General features: G+C 47.4%; 1 protein-coding gene across 5 annotated transcripts in view; it reads left to right on the top strand.

Moving 5' to 3' along the window:
* Positions 1 to 2,288: 2,288 nt before the first annotated feature.
* The window catches only part of OTOF (otoferlin), a 97,965-nt gene continuing 84,491 nt past the window's right edge, over positions 2,289 to 15,762 (top strand). For all 5 annotated transcript variants that reach the window (XM_063077902.1, XM_063077899.1, XM_063077900.1 and 2 more), the window contains exon 1: positions 2,289 to 2,367. In XM_063077902.1, coding sequence (XP_062933972.1) covers positions 2,289 to 2,367 — 79 coding nt within the window. The remainder of the gene's footprint in view (positions 2,368 to 15,762) is intronic.

Below are 15,762 nucleotides of genomic sequence, written 5' to 3'. Positions count from 1 at the left end.
AATGGAGCAGGCCCGGGATGCCGTGAGATGAGAGGGGCAGGAGCAGCACAGAGGAGGATCCTAACCTAGGCTGGGTGGGAGTGCAAGGGCACCCCCAGAAATAGGCTCCCATTGAGCTGAGTCCAGGTGAGGAGTTGGCATGAGGTGGGGGCTCTATCTCTGTTGCTTGTAACAAAATATACAGAACTGGGTAATTTACAAAGAAAATGAAACTTATTGCTTACAGTTTCAGAAGCTGGGAAGTCCAAAGTCCAGGGAACACACCTGGTGAGAATCTTCATTGATGGTGGCTTTACAGCGATGCAGGGGTGTCACATGGCAGAAAATGGCAGAGCAGAGAGAGAGATACTCTCACATGCTCTCCTTTTAAAGCCCTCAGAACCATGCCCCTGACCACCATTATTAATCCATTCACTAGGACATGGTCCTATAGTCTAATCACCACTTCAAGGCCCCACCTTTCAATTACCATAATGGGATTTCCCACCCTCCCAGTCACAGTGGGGGCCAAGTTTCTAATACAAAAAACTTGGGGGACACAATTCAAGCTTCAATGAGTTTGGAAGGGACATTCAATCCACAGCAGGGGCATTCCATCAAGAATGAATGGCAAGAGCAAGGGTACAGATGACCCTGCACAGGCTCCAGGCTCAGGGGTCTTGGCCCCCAGGGTTCCTTTCGCTGTGAGCCTGTATTAGTCCGTTTTCTGTACTCATAACAGAATATCCGAAACTGAATAATTTATACGAAAACAAAATTTATTTCTTACAGTTTTGGAGACTGGGATGCCCAGGGTCCAGGGGGCACATCTGGTGGGGACCTTCTTGGTGGTGACTATCTCCAGCAAAGTAGGGTGTCCCATAGTGAGAATGGCAAGATCACTTTCACGTGATCACTTTTTTTTATAAGGAAAAAGATCGCCTTTTCCTTATAGAGCCACCACTCCACACCTATGATAACCCATTAATCCATTAACCCATTAATGGATAAATCCATTCATGAAGGCAGGGCCCTCATGATACAATCACCTCCTAAAGGCCCCACCTGTCAACACTGCTATATTGGAGATCAGTCTTCCACATGAGCTTTGGAAGGGACAAACATTCAACCCATATCAGGGCCCCTCCCAGTTATGTTGCTGGAAGAAAGGACAGGGCAGTTTTCCTTTGGTCCTTGGAATTTCTGCCAGACGTCCTTTCTTCGGCTCCTAGCAGCTGATTAAAGTAGGACCCCAAACATCAGCCTGTCTCACTCCCCAGCCTTCTTAGTCTCCAGCCCTTGGATGGGGCTAGATGAGTGCCCTGGACCCTTATACACTGCCTCTAGTGGAACAGACGTGTCTGCTGCCTTCACAACAAGACATCTCCCATCATGCTTAGAGTCTGGTCCTGTGCTTCCCCTCAAGCAGCAGCCCCAGCCTCCCAGCCTCGTGAGATTCAGACCCAGTGGTCTCAAGTGAGGGTCAGGACCCAGCCTCTTAGGGGTGTATTCTATGGAGGGGCAGGTGGACAAATACATTCCCTTCTTCTTGTAAGGCTCTCAGTTCTGAAAGACCAGCTACCAGGCATAGCCTTGATGTTGCCTGGTAGATCCTGGGGGGCCCTAAGTTAGGATTTCTGCATGGCACAGTGTGACCCATCCAGAGCAGCCAGGCCTGGCCTGGCCTGGACAGGTTCCCTGAGCCTTTCAGGCAGCAACAATCCTGGTGGCCAACTTGACTTGCAATAGGCAGCATGGATCACCCCCGGGACACCAGTGCAACAGACCAGTTTCCTGTGCAGACAGATCATGAAGTTCCTTCTCCCCTGTGGTTGGGGTGCCCATGGCCCCATGCCCACTCCCATATGCCCAATTCTGGTGGCAGAGCTTGCTTAGCAGGGGAGCAACAGAGCTCTGATGAGGGGCAGGCAGGAGCCTCTGCTCCGGGAGGTGGGAGGAGACATCTAAAGCTGGACAGGGCTTTATCTGGGAGCCAGCGGCTGCTGAATAATGAACTCCGACTCTGTGTCTGCACTCCCAGGCTGCATGCTGGGTGCACAACACGCACACACAGATATACACACGCTGGGCTGACAGTGTGGAGGGGCGGGGGCTGGCAGGGATGTGAGGCTCTGTGAGTCGCTGGAAGGAGCAGCTCGGCTCGGTTGCCTTGGTCTCTGTGGGCAACATCAGAGGGGGTGTGGGGGAGGAGGAGGCGGCAGAGAGGAGTGAGGTGTGTGAGCTGCACTCCACCAGCCAGCTGCATCCTGCTGCTCCTGCCTGGCAGTGCCCAGGTGCTCCACACCAGCATGGCCCTGCTCGTCCACCTCAAGACGGTCTCGGAGCTGCGGGGCAGGGGCGACCGGATCGCCAAAGTGACTTTCCGAGGTAGGGAAGCCCCTGTCTTAGAGGGACCCCAGCTCTCAGAGCAGGGACAGCCCATGCTCCGGGGGCTGATGGGGATAGGGCAGGGCTAGGAGGATGGGTGGGAAAAGTTCTAGCAGGGGCTGGGGCAATGAGGCTTTTCATAGGTAGCCATCTGCCCATGGCCTGACTGGCCATTGTCATTTCTTGAAAATCAGGGTCCCCTGTGTTTCCATGTCTGTCTCTCCTTGCACTCACCAACATGCCAATGCCCCGGCAGAAGCAAGGACCCCACCCCTGGGCTCAGGGAGACCCAGGGCTGAGGCACCCAGCCCTGCAGAGCCCCTTCCTCCTCTCTCTGCCTCTCCCACAGATTGGTTTCCTGGGGCACAGGGTGAGGGGAGGTCTGGAGCCTGGAAGCCCCAGGGTGGCTGTAGAAACCAGGGCAACCAGTAGCTCTCCAGGCCCCAGCATGATGGGGATGCTGTTGGCTTCCCTCAGATCCATCCCTGGCCTCTCCTCTGTGAAGTCTCTGCCTATCCTTCTCCCTCATGCTTTTAGTGACCAGTTATTATGATCAACCAGGTGCCAATGCAGGGAACTGGAAACAAAGTTGAGCATGACCCAGGCACTGGCCTCAAGAAGCCCACCTCTGGTGGGGCAGGGTTACCCGTGGGCACACAAGCAGGGCAGGTGTGGGGTACAGAGAGGATGGGGACAAGTGCAGCATGCAAGCTCCGGAGGCAGCGCCCGAACCCTGGCTGCGGCTGGTGGAAAGGGAAGGCTTCCAGGAGGAGGCAGCGCTGAGCTGACACTTGGGTGACCAGCAGGAGGGAACAAGGTGAGGAGGTGAGGACCAAGCGGGCAGAGGGAGCCATGTGCCAAAGGTTGGAAGAGGAGCTGGAACGCGGGAACCGACAGAGGCTCCATGAGGCTGGAGCCCAGAGGGGGTGCAGGAGTTGAGGCTGGAGGCAAGAGCCGAGGAGGCAAGGCTGGACTTCACCCCGAGGACAGGGGGAGGCCCTGAGGCAGGGCCAGGCTTATCTCTGCCTTTTACCCACCCACCTCTGCCTCTCTGCCTGGCCACAGCCCACCCCTGTGGGCTAGGGAGGTCTCCAGCAGCCTTTGACCCAAGGCCAGGGTAGTCCTCACTAGATATGGCCCCTTCTTCGCAGAGAGGGGTCTGGAGTGGATGCAGGAATGGGGGAGGGGCGGAGAGAACCTCACCGTACTAAAGAGCAAGGGGAGCCCCAGGGCCCGGGCTGACACATGTCTACACCTCTGCCAGGAGGGAGAGGTGAGGTCATTCCAGCCCTGTCCCAGAATGCTCCAGCAGGAGCCCTGGGCACCCACCTCACCCACTCAGAGACCCTGGGATGCCCACACTAGAGCCTGCATCTGCAGGGACAGGCAGGGGGAGGGAATGGCAGTGTCTCCACTGTCAGGAGGGAGAGGAAGGGGTGGGCTAGGCCGTATGTGTCTTCCCAGACCAGCCCAATGACTGCTGTCTCTGCAGCACCCTGGATCCCCATGTGCCACCTGCCGGCTTGTGCTGGCTTTAGAAAAAACAAATGTGTCCTTTCATCTGTGAAATGTGGCCCTGTGTTCAATGGACAATGCAGCATTTGGCTGTTTTGCACAGGTTGCTATGCCATTGCAGCTATGACAGGACAGTCCAGGCTGCACAAGGCCAGTCCCATTTGCAGGCAGAGAAACCAAGGTCCAGGTGTAGAGAGGTCTGCCTGGCATCGGCAGAGGGGGTGAGGCACAGTGGTCCCAGGTGGCAGGACCTCATCCTTGCTGCTCAATCCTGCAAGCTCTTTTATCTCCTCCTGGCTCAACTAGGGGTGAGGGCCCCATCTATCAGATACGCACCCTTTTCTTCGAGCAGTGAGGCTAGCCTCTAGTGTTGGTTAACCACAAGATGGTTTGCAACCCGTGCTGTCTGGACTAAGTGGAGAAATCTGTTCCCAAGCATCCTATTTACAGGAGGTGGCCTTAGGCAGAGTTCCTGGAGAAGGGGTTGGGCAGCAGGAAAGGCAGATGGCAAGCGGGTTTCTAGAAAGAGTCCTCTATTACAACCAGAGATGCCTCAGCCATTCACCCGCTGCATCCAGCTGCTGACAACTGTAGGCACCCAACAGACCAATAGTAACATTTCAGAAGGAACTGACCCACTCTAGAATGTTCCACAACATCTCCTGGCGCACACAACCACTGGTGTCCAAGCAAATACTCTGCAGGAAGAAATGAAACACTGGTGAATAGTCAGAGGGAGATGCCATCCCCAAGCTCCCCAAGCCCCTGGGTGAAGCTTGAGGCCAGGTTGGGTGAGGGAGCCCTCGGTGAGTTGTGCTGTTGGCAGTGGCCCCTGGTAGGCCAGAGCAGCTGGGTGAAATACAGCCTGCCTCCCTGTGCTGTGCCATCCGGGATACCAAGGAAAGAGCCAGACTGGGCTGTGGTGGAGAAAGATCTAGATGTGGAGTCACAACCCTGGGTCCTACCTGGGTTCTGCCACCTACTTCGCCTCTCTGGCTTTCAGTTTCCTCATCTGTAAAATGGGCACGATAATAACACCCACCTCACCAGGTCACTTCAGTGAAACAATAGGTATGGAAGAGTTTAAGGAAAGAGCGTTTGAATGACCGATGTGTCGTGAGGCGGCCACTGCAGCTCTCCCGGCAGCTGCCCTCTTCTCTCCAGCCCGGCCTCCTTCTGCTGCCAGCCAGCAGTGAGCAGAAAAGGCACCATGTGAGAAATGAAGGGGAGAGGAGAGCTTGTCTGAAGTGTTCCTGACCTGTGCCAGTAGCAGGCAATCAGGGCCTGGCCTCTGCTCTGTATGAGCCACTGCTAAGATGTTCCGCAGGAACCCAGGCCTGGGGCAGTCTGCCCCTGATACCCCTGTTCCCATGTGGGCTGGGCACACACCGACTTTGTCCCTGGTCACCCCTCTTTCCACATTGCCCCCTGGTCAGTCAGCCACCCACGCTCAGGCCCTCTCAGTGCTCACACCCCGCTCTGTCTCCAGCTCTTAGCTCTTACCCTTCCAACTGCCAGTCCTGAGCTGCTCCAGCCCTCATTCAGTCATTCTCTCAACATGCTGGTATTTGGGGACAGGCTTAGGACCCTGGGGGTGAAGGAGACACAGCCTGCACCCTCCAGGAGTTACAGTCCCATTGGGTCACACAAGAGATTCAGGAGCCTTGGACCCCAGTCCCAGCAATGCCTGCAGGCCACTGGGCCCTAGTGCCTCAGTTTCCCATTAACAAGATGGAGACAATAGTCCCCATTTAACTCTGAAGTCTGCAGTGATCAGGAGTGATCAGGAGCAGGTCACTACTCAAAGAAAGGATTAGCTTTGGGTATGTCCTTTCTCACCTCCTGAAATAATTCCCAGCATCAATCATAGAGCCATGGAATGCAGGGTGGGAAGGGCCACTAAGTTCTTCTAGCCCCACCTTCTGCCCGGTGCTCAGCCCCCTGCAAGCCCTCAGGCATGGGGACCTGGGCTGTCAGGAAGTGAGTGACAAACTGTCTGGGGCCAGCCCTGTTGTCTCCTTTCCTTCTTCATCCCCTGAGCCTTCTTGCCAAAACACAAGGTTTGGGGCTGTCCCCGTGGCTCACTCGGAGAGTGCAGCGTGGGTAGTGCCGAGGCCGCGGGTTCGGATCCTATATAGGGATAGCTGGTGCACTCCATGCTGAGGGTTGTGATCCCCTTACCGGTCAAAAACAAACAAACAAAAAACACACACAAGATTTGGGGGATTTTATAAGCGAGACAGGTGATGTCAGAAGACTGAATCTGACCTCCACATAATTCACCTGGACCAGTAATTGGCACAGGTTTGCACTATCAAGGCTTCTTCCCTGGACTTTTCATTTTTACTTCTTTCCCCACCCTACCCCCAATCCCTCCCACTACACTGAGACATCGTATTTCTTCTTCCTGGAATGACCTCCACTCTCCACCTTAAGAACTCCTATTAATTCTGTTCATCCTGCAAGACCCAGTCATATGTCACTGCCTCCGTGAAGCCTTCCCCTTCCCATGCAGCATTTTGTACCCGCTCCCCCTGCAGCTCTGCTATAGGACATTGTATTTTAGAAACTGGGCACATTTCTATAGGCTGCACTAACTTCTGAGCACCTTCAAGACAGAGATCAGATCTTAGCTATCTTAACTGAGCCCTATGCCAAGTACTGGACCTGGTCATCAGAATGATTAAGAAATGGTTTCTGTCTTTGAGGTATTTGCTCTTTAATGGGTTTAAGTTCTTCCACTGTGGCACTGACATTCTTTGGCTCAGTTTCCCCAACTGTGAACTTCCACCCCAGAACCTTCTGTCCAAGGGGAATCAAAGGCTCCAGGAGCCAAGAACCAAGAACCAGGCTCATATTCCCTCTCCCAACCTCCCCAGCCCAGAGAATCTTCCAGGTGCCCCAAGGGAGGCTGATCTTATCCTCTAGCAAATGTTAGGGAGTCCAGCTCTGGCCCAGAGGCAGGAAGCAAGAGGGGCTGCAGCTGGACCTACCCCTTCACTGAGCATGCTCTCTCTGAGCCTTGCTGTGACAGTGCACGGTACAGGGTAGGGGATGAACCAGAGTCTCACAATCTGACACGGGAGGAGAAACGTGCAGACATAATGAAAACGCAGTGCAGGAAACAGGAGCGCTCAGGGGTGGGGTAAGTTGCAACAATGCTCAGAGGATAGCAGCTTACTTAGAGCTGCAGAGATCAGGGCATGAGGAGCTGGGTCCTGAATGACCATCTCTGCTTGTACAAGTGGAGATGCAGAAGGAGAGGTGAGGAAGGGTTGATGGGGAAGGTGAGGGACTGATAGGACCAGAGGCCATGGAAGTGGAATCCCGTCAAGTACAATGACTGAGAAGCCACTATATGTGTCTGGAGCAGAGGTTGCAGGACATGGGTGGGGCGAGATCCACTAGGCAAGGAGCATGGGGCCAGATGGGTGACTGTGCTGGGAAGGGGGTAGGGCCCCAGCCTGGACATTGGGGACAGGAGTCCCCCTACTAGTGGCTGCAGTGACCATCTCAGACTCCAGATTAGGTTTATTTTCCCCAGTAAAATGGAGGAGCTCTCCCTCTTGATAATAAATATGACTTCTTTCCAGAAATTTTTCTACCACCCCTGGTAAAGGAGGCAGAGTATCCCAGTGCCCCCACCCCTGAGATGCTCCTGGGCTGCCTGGGCGGCCTGTGGACTCTGGCCCAGCCTAGCACCCCCTCTCTTGGAGGATGTGGGGTAGGTGTTGCCCCTGCTGAAGGCAGCAGATAGAGAGGACCCTTAGGACAGCCTCTGCAGCCTGTGTCTGGCTGTGGACACAGCTCTGTGCTTTCGCTGTAGCCCCAAAGGATGTGACCCTTGTATCCTCCAGTTTTCCCCGCAACACAGGCCCCTCGCCACCCCTTGGGGGAAAATCTTCTCTGCCTAAAGTCTCAGGTGGTGAATGTTCCCCCTCCTTCCACCCAGAGCAAGCTGATGGAGGCGGAGGAGAGCAGGCAGAGCACACAGAAAATTCCTAGGCTTTTCCTGCTTTGATAGGAGGAGTGAGTTTTTGATTGTAAAACCATCTTCTGCAACAAAGGCCCTCAGCAAAAATGCCGGAAATGTGCCTGAGAACAGAGTTGCAAATAATTTCCCTTCTGGCAAGCCTTCCTTATCTTCCCCACCCTTACTGATAACACGAAGGCTACATCTCTCCCACCTACTCCCATCCGTGGGTCTGATCCTTTATTTTATTTTTAACTTTTTATAGTGGAAAACCTCAAAAACATCTAAGAGTAGGGAGAATAGTATGATGACCCCATGTTCCCCCATCAAGTTTCAGCAACCATCAACTCATGGCCAGTCTTGTTTCATTTGTACCCCATCCTACTCCTCCGCCCCAAATCATCTTGAAGAAAATCCCAAACGCCATACCATTTTATCTGTGAATATTCAGTACACAGCTATAAAAGACAAGGCCTCGAGAAAAAAAACACATACTTTCTCATTCCTAAAAAAATTAACAATAATTCCTTCGTATTACCAAATATTCAGTGATAAAACTTCTAATTGTCACAACAATGTTGTAAATTTTTTCCAATTTATTAAAAGGTTCATTTTAATGGATTCTGTCAGTCAAGCATTTCCTTGTTCATTTACTCATTCTTCTGTTCATCCATTTAATAAGTATTCATGGAGGATCCCCCCTGTGCGCTGGGCCTAGGCCCTGGGGGCACGGGGGGGGGGGGAAGAGAGGGAGACAACCACTGCACAGGACATCTGAGGGTGGGGAGCCGTCTGGAAAGGGAGGCACAGGTGCCAGCAGGTGACCAGGAAAGTGGGTTGGGAAGTCGCCCTGAGAGGGGGAGCAGGGATAGTCAGGGAGAGAGGGAGGCAGAGCACATGTAGAGGGACGCAGGAGCAGCGAACAGCACTGGGGGAGCGCAAAGCTGGACACTGGCCACCCTGCAGCAACAAGCAGGCCTAGAGGTGAGCAGGGCCCAGGGCAGAGGTTTTGCTGAGTAGGGGGATGGGACTGGTATTTAAGCTGGTCCTTGAGGGATCATAGCATTTTGGTAGAGACAAAACCTGCAAAAGGCTCTATTCCAGGCTACTGCTAGTACAGATGCAGTGGTATGAGAAGTGTCAGGGGTCTGGGGAGCAGGGAGTGAGAGGGGGCTCTGGAAGGAGTTGGGGGTGAACACGAGGGTCTTCAATGTCACACTGTAGAGTCTGAACTTTGTTTTGTACGAGAATGGGAGAAGCCAAAGTTCTTAGCAGGAGAATGGGATGCTAAGATCTGGTTTTGGAAGAACACTGGGCACAGAGCCCAAGGTGGAGGCTGGGGCAGGGTGCAGGCACAGGGCTGCGGGTCTCAGCAGCAGGGCTGTGGGGATGGAGGGAAAGGATGACTTTGGCCTTCTGAGAGAAGTCACAGGGCTGCGACTGGGGGAGCGAGTGCGAGGGCAGGACGAGGGTGCCTCTGGACAGGAGTAGACTGTGGCTCTGGGGACCACCCTGGACATAGGGATTTGGGGGTCAGGGCCTTAGCTGATCCTTCTCTGGACTTCTGCCAGGTGCTGACACCCTGAATTCTGGCAGACATGGAGGTGTCAGGGTGAAAACACCTGAAGCCATCACCATGCAGGTGGGCACCTCCAGGGCAGGCACTTGGCTGCTTCCCCAGGGCCACCATTGTGGCTGACACCAAAATGACCTGGAAAGAAGCAGGAGGAGGTACACTGCCTGCATGTGTAGCAGGAGCAGCCACTCAGTGGGCAACAGGGGGCCCTCTGCAGTCTGCCACCTAAGCAGGCCAGGCAGTGATCCATTTCTCTTGCTGACAGTTCCAGAAAGGTCTCCTGAGATGGAGAATACATTTGATCATTGTAACCCTCAGTCCCTTGACTGCTTCCTGCCTGGACTGATCCGTCCCTGGACACTGGTTCAGCAGTCTTTGTTTCTACTTCATTTTATTTTTTCAAAGCAGAAGAGCTCATCTGCTTAGTCGGAGGTCAGTTTTCACTCACTGGCTTTTTTTTTTAAGCCAAAGTTTATAAGTCAGGACTACAGTTTTAACAATATTTTTGCCCCATCTGGAGGGTGTCAAAAGAGTCACCCTCCCATCACGCCTCATTATATTCTCAGCGTCTGGCACAGAACAGGTATTCTGCAAAGATTGTGGATCACTGGGACCAAAAGCCTCCTCCTTCTGTCACAGTAATGGGGGAGCCTAGAACCTAGTAGTTGCTGAGTGTGGGGCTGGCACTATCCTAGGCTCAAAGGGAAACACCATACTCCCTCTCTGCCTCAGTGCTAGGGTCTGAAAAATGGGAACCAGAAGTACCAGTTAGTTACAAAGTCAGAGTTTGAATGAGCACCTGGAAGAAGTTCAGGTTTGATCTGAGCCAGGGAGATGGGATTTATAATCCCTGTCCTGTCCCTGCCTATCAGATGAAACCCTAACCTAACCTTGAGTTTCTACTGTGTGTACCTGGATGTTAACAGAGTTGGGGAAGGGGAAATAAATCAGTGGAGGAAGAAATGATATTTGAATAACATTTGTGGAAAATAAGTGTTACAGGTAGACAGGGCCTCCATTTAGCTGAGAAAGCAGGGAAACAGAACGGGCAAGTTTCTCCTGTGGGAGGCCCAGGGACTCTGTAGTATCCCAAATCTGGCTCTGTGAGTTGCTGGTGATTTTCAGAGAGTACACTATTTAAGGAATTTAAGGAATAGCTGTTTTGTTGGACAACTCTCTTTGAACTGAATTTCTTCATGCTACTGTGCCATTAACTCCCACTATAAAACTGAAGATGTGTTCCTCATAGGGGAAAAAAAGTGTTATTATAAGAGATGATCACAAATAACGAGACAAGAAAGTCATTAGGGACATAGATGATTTGACAACAACATCAACCACTTTGACCTAATTGGCATTTCTGAGACATTACACCCCAAAAACTGAAAAATATACATTTTTCTTAAATGCATATGGAATGCTCACCAAGATAAACCATATGCTGGACAATTAAACCAGTTTCAATACATTTCAATACATTTAATACATTTCAATACATTTCATACATCCTGCAGAGTATGTTCTCTGACCACAATGGAATTCAATTAAAAATTAATAACAATAAGATATCCTAAAAAGCCCCCAAAATTTGGAAATTAAGCAATACCCTTCTTAATAATCTATGGTCAAAGAATAAAACAAAAGAGGAATCAGAAAACATCTCTAACTAAATGATAATAAAAAGACAGCGCATCAACATTTATTGTTTTAATATGTTTGGCAGAAAAAAAGAAAAATGCAAAATCTGTGATCTAGGTTTCCACCTTAAGATGCTACCAAAAGAAGAGCAAATTAAACCAAGTCTTGAAAACCTTACGCTAAACTAAAGAAGCCAGACACAAAAGACCACATGTCATATGATACCATTTATATGAAATGTTCAGAATAGGCAAATCCAGAGATGGAAAGTAGATTAGTGGTTGCCAGTGAGGGGTGAGTGACTGCTAATGGGCATGAGGTTTCCTTCTGGAGTGATGAAAATATTCTGGAATTTGATAGTGGCAATGGTTGCAAACCTTCTGGATATACTAAAAACCACTGAATTGTATACTTTAAAAGGATGAATTTTATGGTCTATGAATTATGTTTCAATAAATAAAAATAATCCCCCCACCCCCATTAAACCCAAGGAGAATAAAAGGAAGGATGTAGAAACCAGACAACAGAGAAAATTAACAAAAGTAAAAGTTGGTTCTTTGAAAAAATTAATAAAATAGATAAACCCTAGCAAGACTTATTAAGAAAAAAAAAAACACAAAACAGAAATTACCAGTATCAGGAATGAAAGAAGGAATATCACTATATTAAAAAGAAAATAAGGGAATATTACAAATAACTTTATGTCAATAAATTCTACAACTCAGGTGAAATGGACAAATCCTTTGAAAAACAACTTACCAAAACTGATACAAAAAGAAATGAGGAATCTGAAGAGCCTAATATCTATTAAAGAAATGGGATTTGCAATAGTAATGATGATGATAACAATAAACTTCCTTCCCACAAGGAAAACTTCAGGTCTAGAAGGTTTCACTGGTGTATTCTAGAAAACACTTAAGGAAGAAATAATAACAATGTTACATAAACTCTTTTTTTTCCCATAAACTCTTTCAGAAAATAAAGAAGGAAGAACACTTCCCAACTCATTTTATGATACCAAAACTTGACAAAGACCTTACTCAAAAGAAAATTAGAGCCCAATATCGCCATGAACACAGACATAAAAATCTCTAACAAAATAGTAGCCAACTGAATAACACTATGTGAAAAGGATAACACCTCATAAGTGAGTTTTATCCCAGGAATGAAAGGTTAGTTTAAAGTTAGAAAATCAAAGTATGTTATCATATTAGCACAATAAAGGAGGAAAAACACATGATTATATTAGTAAATGCAGAAAAAGTATTTGACAAAATCCAACATCCATTCATGATAAGAACTCTAAGCAAAGTAGGAATAGAGGGAAGTTTCTCAATCTGATAAAGAACAACTACAAAAAACATCCAAATAACACCACACTTAATCCAGAAACATTAAACATTAAGATCATAAGCTAGGAAAAGCTGTCCACATTCAGATTACTGGAGTTCTAAACAGTGCAATAAGGCAAGAAAAAAAAATCATACAGATTAGAAAGGAAGAAGTAAAACTGTCTTTATTCCCAGAAAACCTGACTGATTATTTAGAAAATCCTAGGGAAACTATTAAAAAGCTAGTACAATTAATAAGTGGATTTAGGATGTTCTCAGGATATATGACTAATATGCAAAATAAATAAATAAATAAATTTCTATAGAAACAAACCAATTAGAAAACAAAAGTTAAAAAGCAATTATATTTTCAATAGCATAAAATTAAAATATTTAGGAATAAATATTCCCAAAGACATGAAAGACTTCCACACTAAGAACAAAGCAAAACAGAATGCTGAGAGAAATAAAAGAAACCCAAATATATAGAAAATATCTTGTTTACAGACTGGAAGATTCAGAATTGTTAAAGCGTCAGTTCTCCAAAAATTGATCTCCAGAGTAAGCACAATCCCAATAAAAATCACAAGCCATTTTGTGGAAATTGAAAACTATTTTAAAATTTACACAGACATGGAAAGGGATGTAGAATGGCCAAAGCAACCTTGAAAATGGAGAAGAGAGTTTGGGAGGTTCACATTATTTGATTATTAAACTTACTATAAAGCTATAGGAATCAAGACAGTATGGCATTGGTATAAGAGTAAACATACAGACCAATAGAACAGAATACAATGTCCCAATACATATACAATCAGTTGATTTTCAATCAAGGGGTTAGATATTTAGAAGAAATAGGTATCTATATAGGGGAAAAATGAACTTCAAACTCCTCCCTCATACCACCCACAAAAATTAATTCAAGATGGATTACAGAACTAAACATAAAAAGCTATAAATTTCTAGAAGAAAATATAGAATACCCTTGTTATATTTCAGGCTAAGGCAAAGATTTCTTAAAGAAAACATAAAAAATACTATACTTAAATAAATTTCACCAAAAAATTAATAAATTGGATTTTTTAAGTTAAAAACTCCTATCATCAAAAACACATTTAAGAATATGAGAAGGCATACCCTACACAAGATGGAAATATTCACATTTATCTGACAAAGAACTTGTAGCCAGAATATATGAAGAACCCCTACAAATTAATAATAAAATGATAATCAAAATTTTAAAATAGGTAAAAGACTTGAACAGACATTTCACACAATAAAATATACAAATAGCCAATAAGCATACAAAAATGTAATCAACATCAGTAGTCATTAGAGAAATGAAAATCAAAACTATAATAAGATACTATTTTGCATGCACTAAAATGGCTAAAATGTAAAAGTCTGACAATAACCAAATGTTAATAAGGATGTGGAACAATTGAAACCTTTTTTACATTGCTGACGGAATTGTGAAATGGTACGACCAGTTTGGAAAACTATTTGGCAATTTCTTATAAAATTAAACAGACACCTAGCCTATGACCTAGCAATTCTTCACTTAGATATTTCCCCAAGAAAAATGAAATAATATGTCCACGAAAAGACTTTTAAAAGAATGGTCACAGCAGCTTTACTCATAATATCCTAGCACTGTGAGAAACCCAAAAGTCTATCAACAGCAAAACGGATTAACAAGTTGTGAAATGTTTATGCAAAGAAATACTAATCAAACAATAAAAATGAATGAATTACTGATATATTCAACAACATGGATGAATCACAAGAACATTACATTGACCTAAAGAAGCCAGACACAAAAAAGTACAGGCTATATAGGATGCCATTTAAATGAAGTTTAAAACAGGCAAAAGTAATCTTCGGTGATAGAAATCAGAACAGTGGTTACCTAGAGGGGGCTGGGGGGTAGGGTAGAAATTGACTGGAAAAGGGCATAAGGAAACATTTAAAGGAAGTGGAAATGTCCTATATCTTCACTGTGTGATCAGATATATGCATTTATAGAAACTTATTAAATTGTACACTTAAGATCTGTGAATGTAAATTTTACCTACTTAAAAAAAGAAGAGATAATCACATCTAATATACCTAAAACTTGGAAAATATTCCATAAGATGAAAAAAAACTGTTCTTGACTATAAACTACTAAAAACAAGCTACGAATGTGATTTATAATAGTGGAGGCCATTTTTATATTTAGCACATAACTTAAAGGTATAAAGGAAAAACAGTAGAATGGTAATAGCTATTTCTTATGGAGTAATGAACAATGTGTTACACGCTGTTCTAACCACTATCATTTCCTCCATTTTATGGATGAGTAAACTAAGGCAAGGAGAAGTTAAATAACTTCTTTAAGAGCACACAGCTAGCAGGTGGTAGAACCGGGATTTGAACCCAGGCCCTATGGCCCCAAAGCCTTAACCTCTATACTGTGCCTGTGCTTATACAGGACTTGTTGCTTTACTCCAGCTTTCTCAAAAATGGAAATGGATCAGTCCCTTGCTGATCCATGCAATGGTCCCGGGATATAGGCTGGTTCAGGATAATTACCCCCAGATCACAGATGCTGACTCTGAGGGCCCAAGGGGTGGGACAGCCAGCTACAAGGCCCCCAGCCCAGGAGCGGCAGCACAGGCCCCTCACCTGACTAGGCCTGGCTCTTTTCCCTGCACCAGGAATGCCTGGGCCCTGCTTCCCGGTGTTCCGCGGGAGTGGCTGGCCTTCAAAAGGAATGGGCTGGTCTGAACTGGGGAGAGTGACAATATAGCAGCGCCAGCATCCAGAGAGTCACTGTGGGGGAAAGAGGGACATGCACGGCATCGCGGGAGGGGACAGGGCCCTTCTGGAGCTCTCTACAGTCCATCCCAGGCAATGCACGCAACGGGCTTTGCCAATTTTAAATAAGCAGGGAACTAACAGTGACAGATCTGAGTCACAAGCAAGCATTTTGCCCTATTTCTCAGCCCACACAGGGACATCAGTAATGGCAGGCACTGCTAGGACATGGGTCAAAGGGCTGGGTCCTGTCAAAACCATGATGTCCTTGAAATTTATCCTCAGGACCTGCTCCTTCCCCTTTAGATGACCACCATCCCACCCTGTGCACTCTGTCCTTCAGGTGTCCCTTCCCAGGCCACCCCCTGAGAGCAGACCTTTTTCCCTTTTCCCTTCCCGATCAGGACTTGTCTGTCCTGTGTCCAGTTCCTTCAGGCTCATTCTCTGCTCTATACTCTCAACATTCGCTCACGCTGTTCTTTCTGCCTGGACTTCCCTCCTGTCTCCCTACTCCCCAGCCTCTCTGCATATCCAGATTCCATGTGATCTTCCAGCACAAAGAC

Source organism: Cynocephalus volans, chromosome 14 (genome assembly GCF_027409185.1).
Source record: "Cynocephalus volans isolate mCynVol1 chromosome 14, mCynVol1.pri, whole genome shotgun sequence".
NCBI classification, from domain to species: domain Eukaryota; kingdom Metazoa; phylum Chordata; class Mammalia; order Dermoptera; family Cynocephalidae; genus Cynocephalus; species Cynocephalus volans.
Note: the sequence above shows the minus strand (reverse complement) of the source record. Positions and strands in the feature narration are given on the sequence as shown.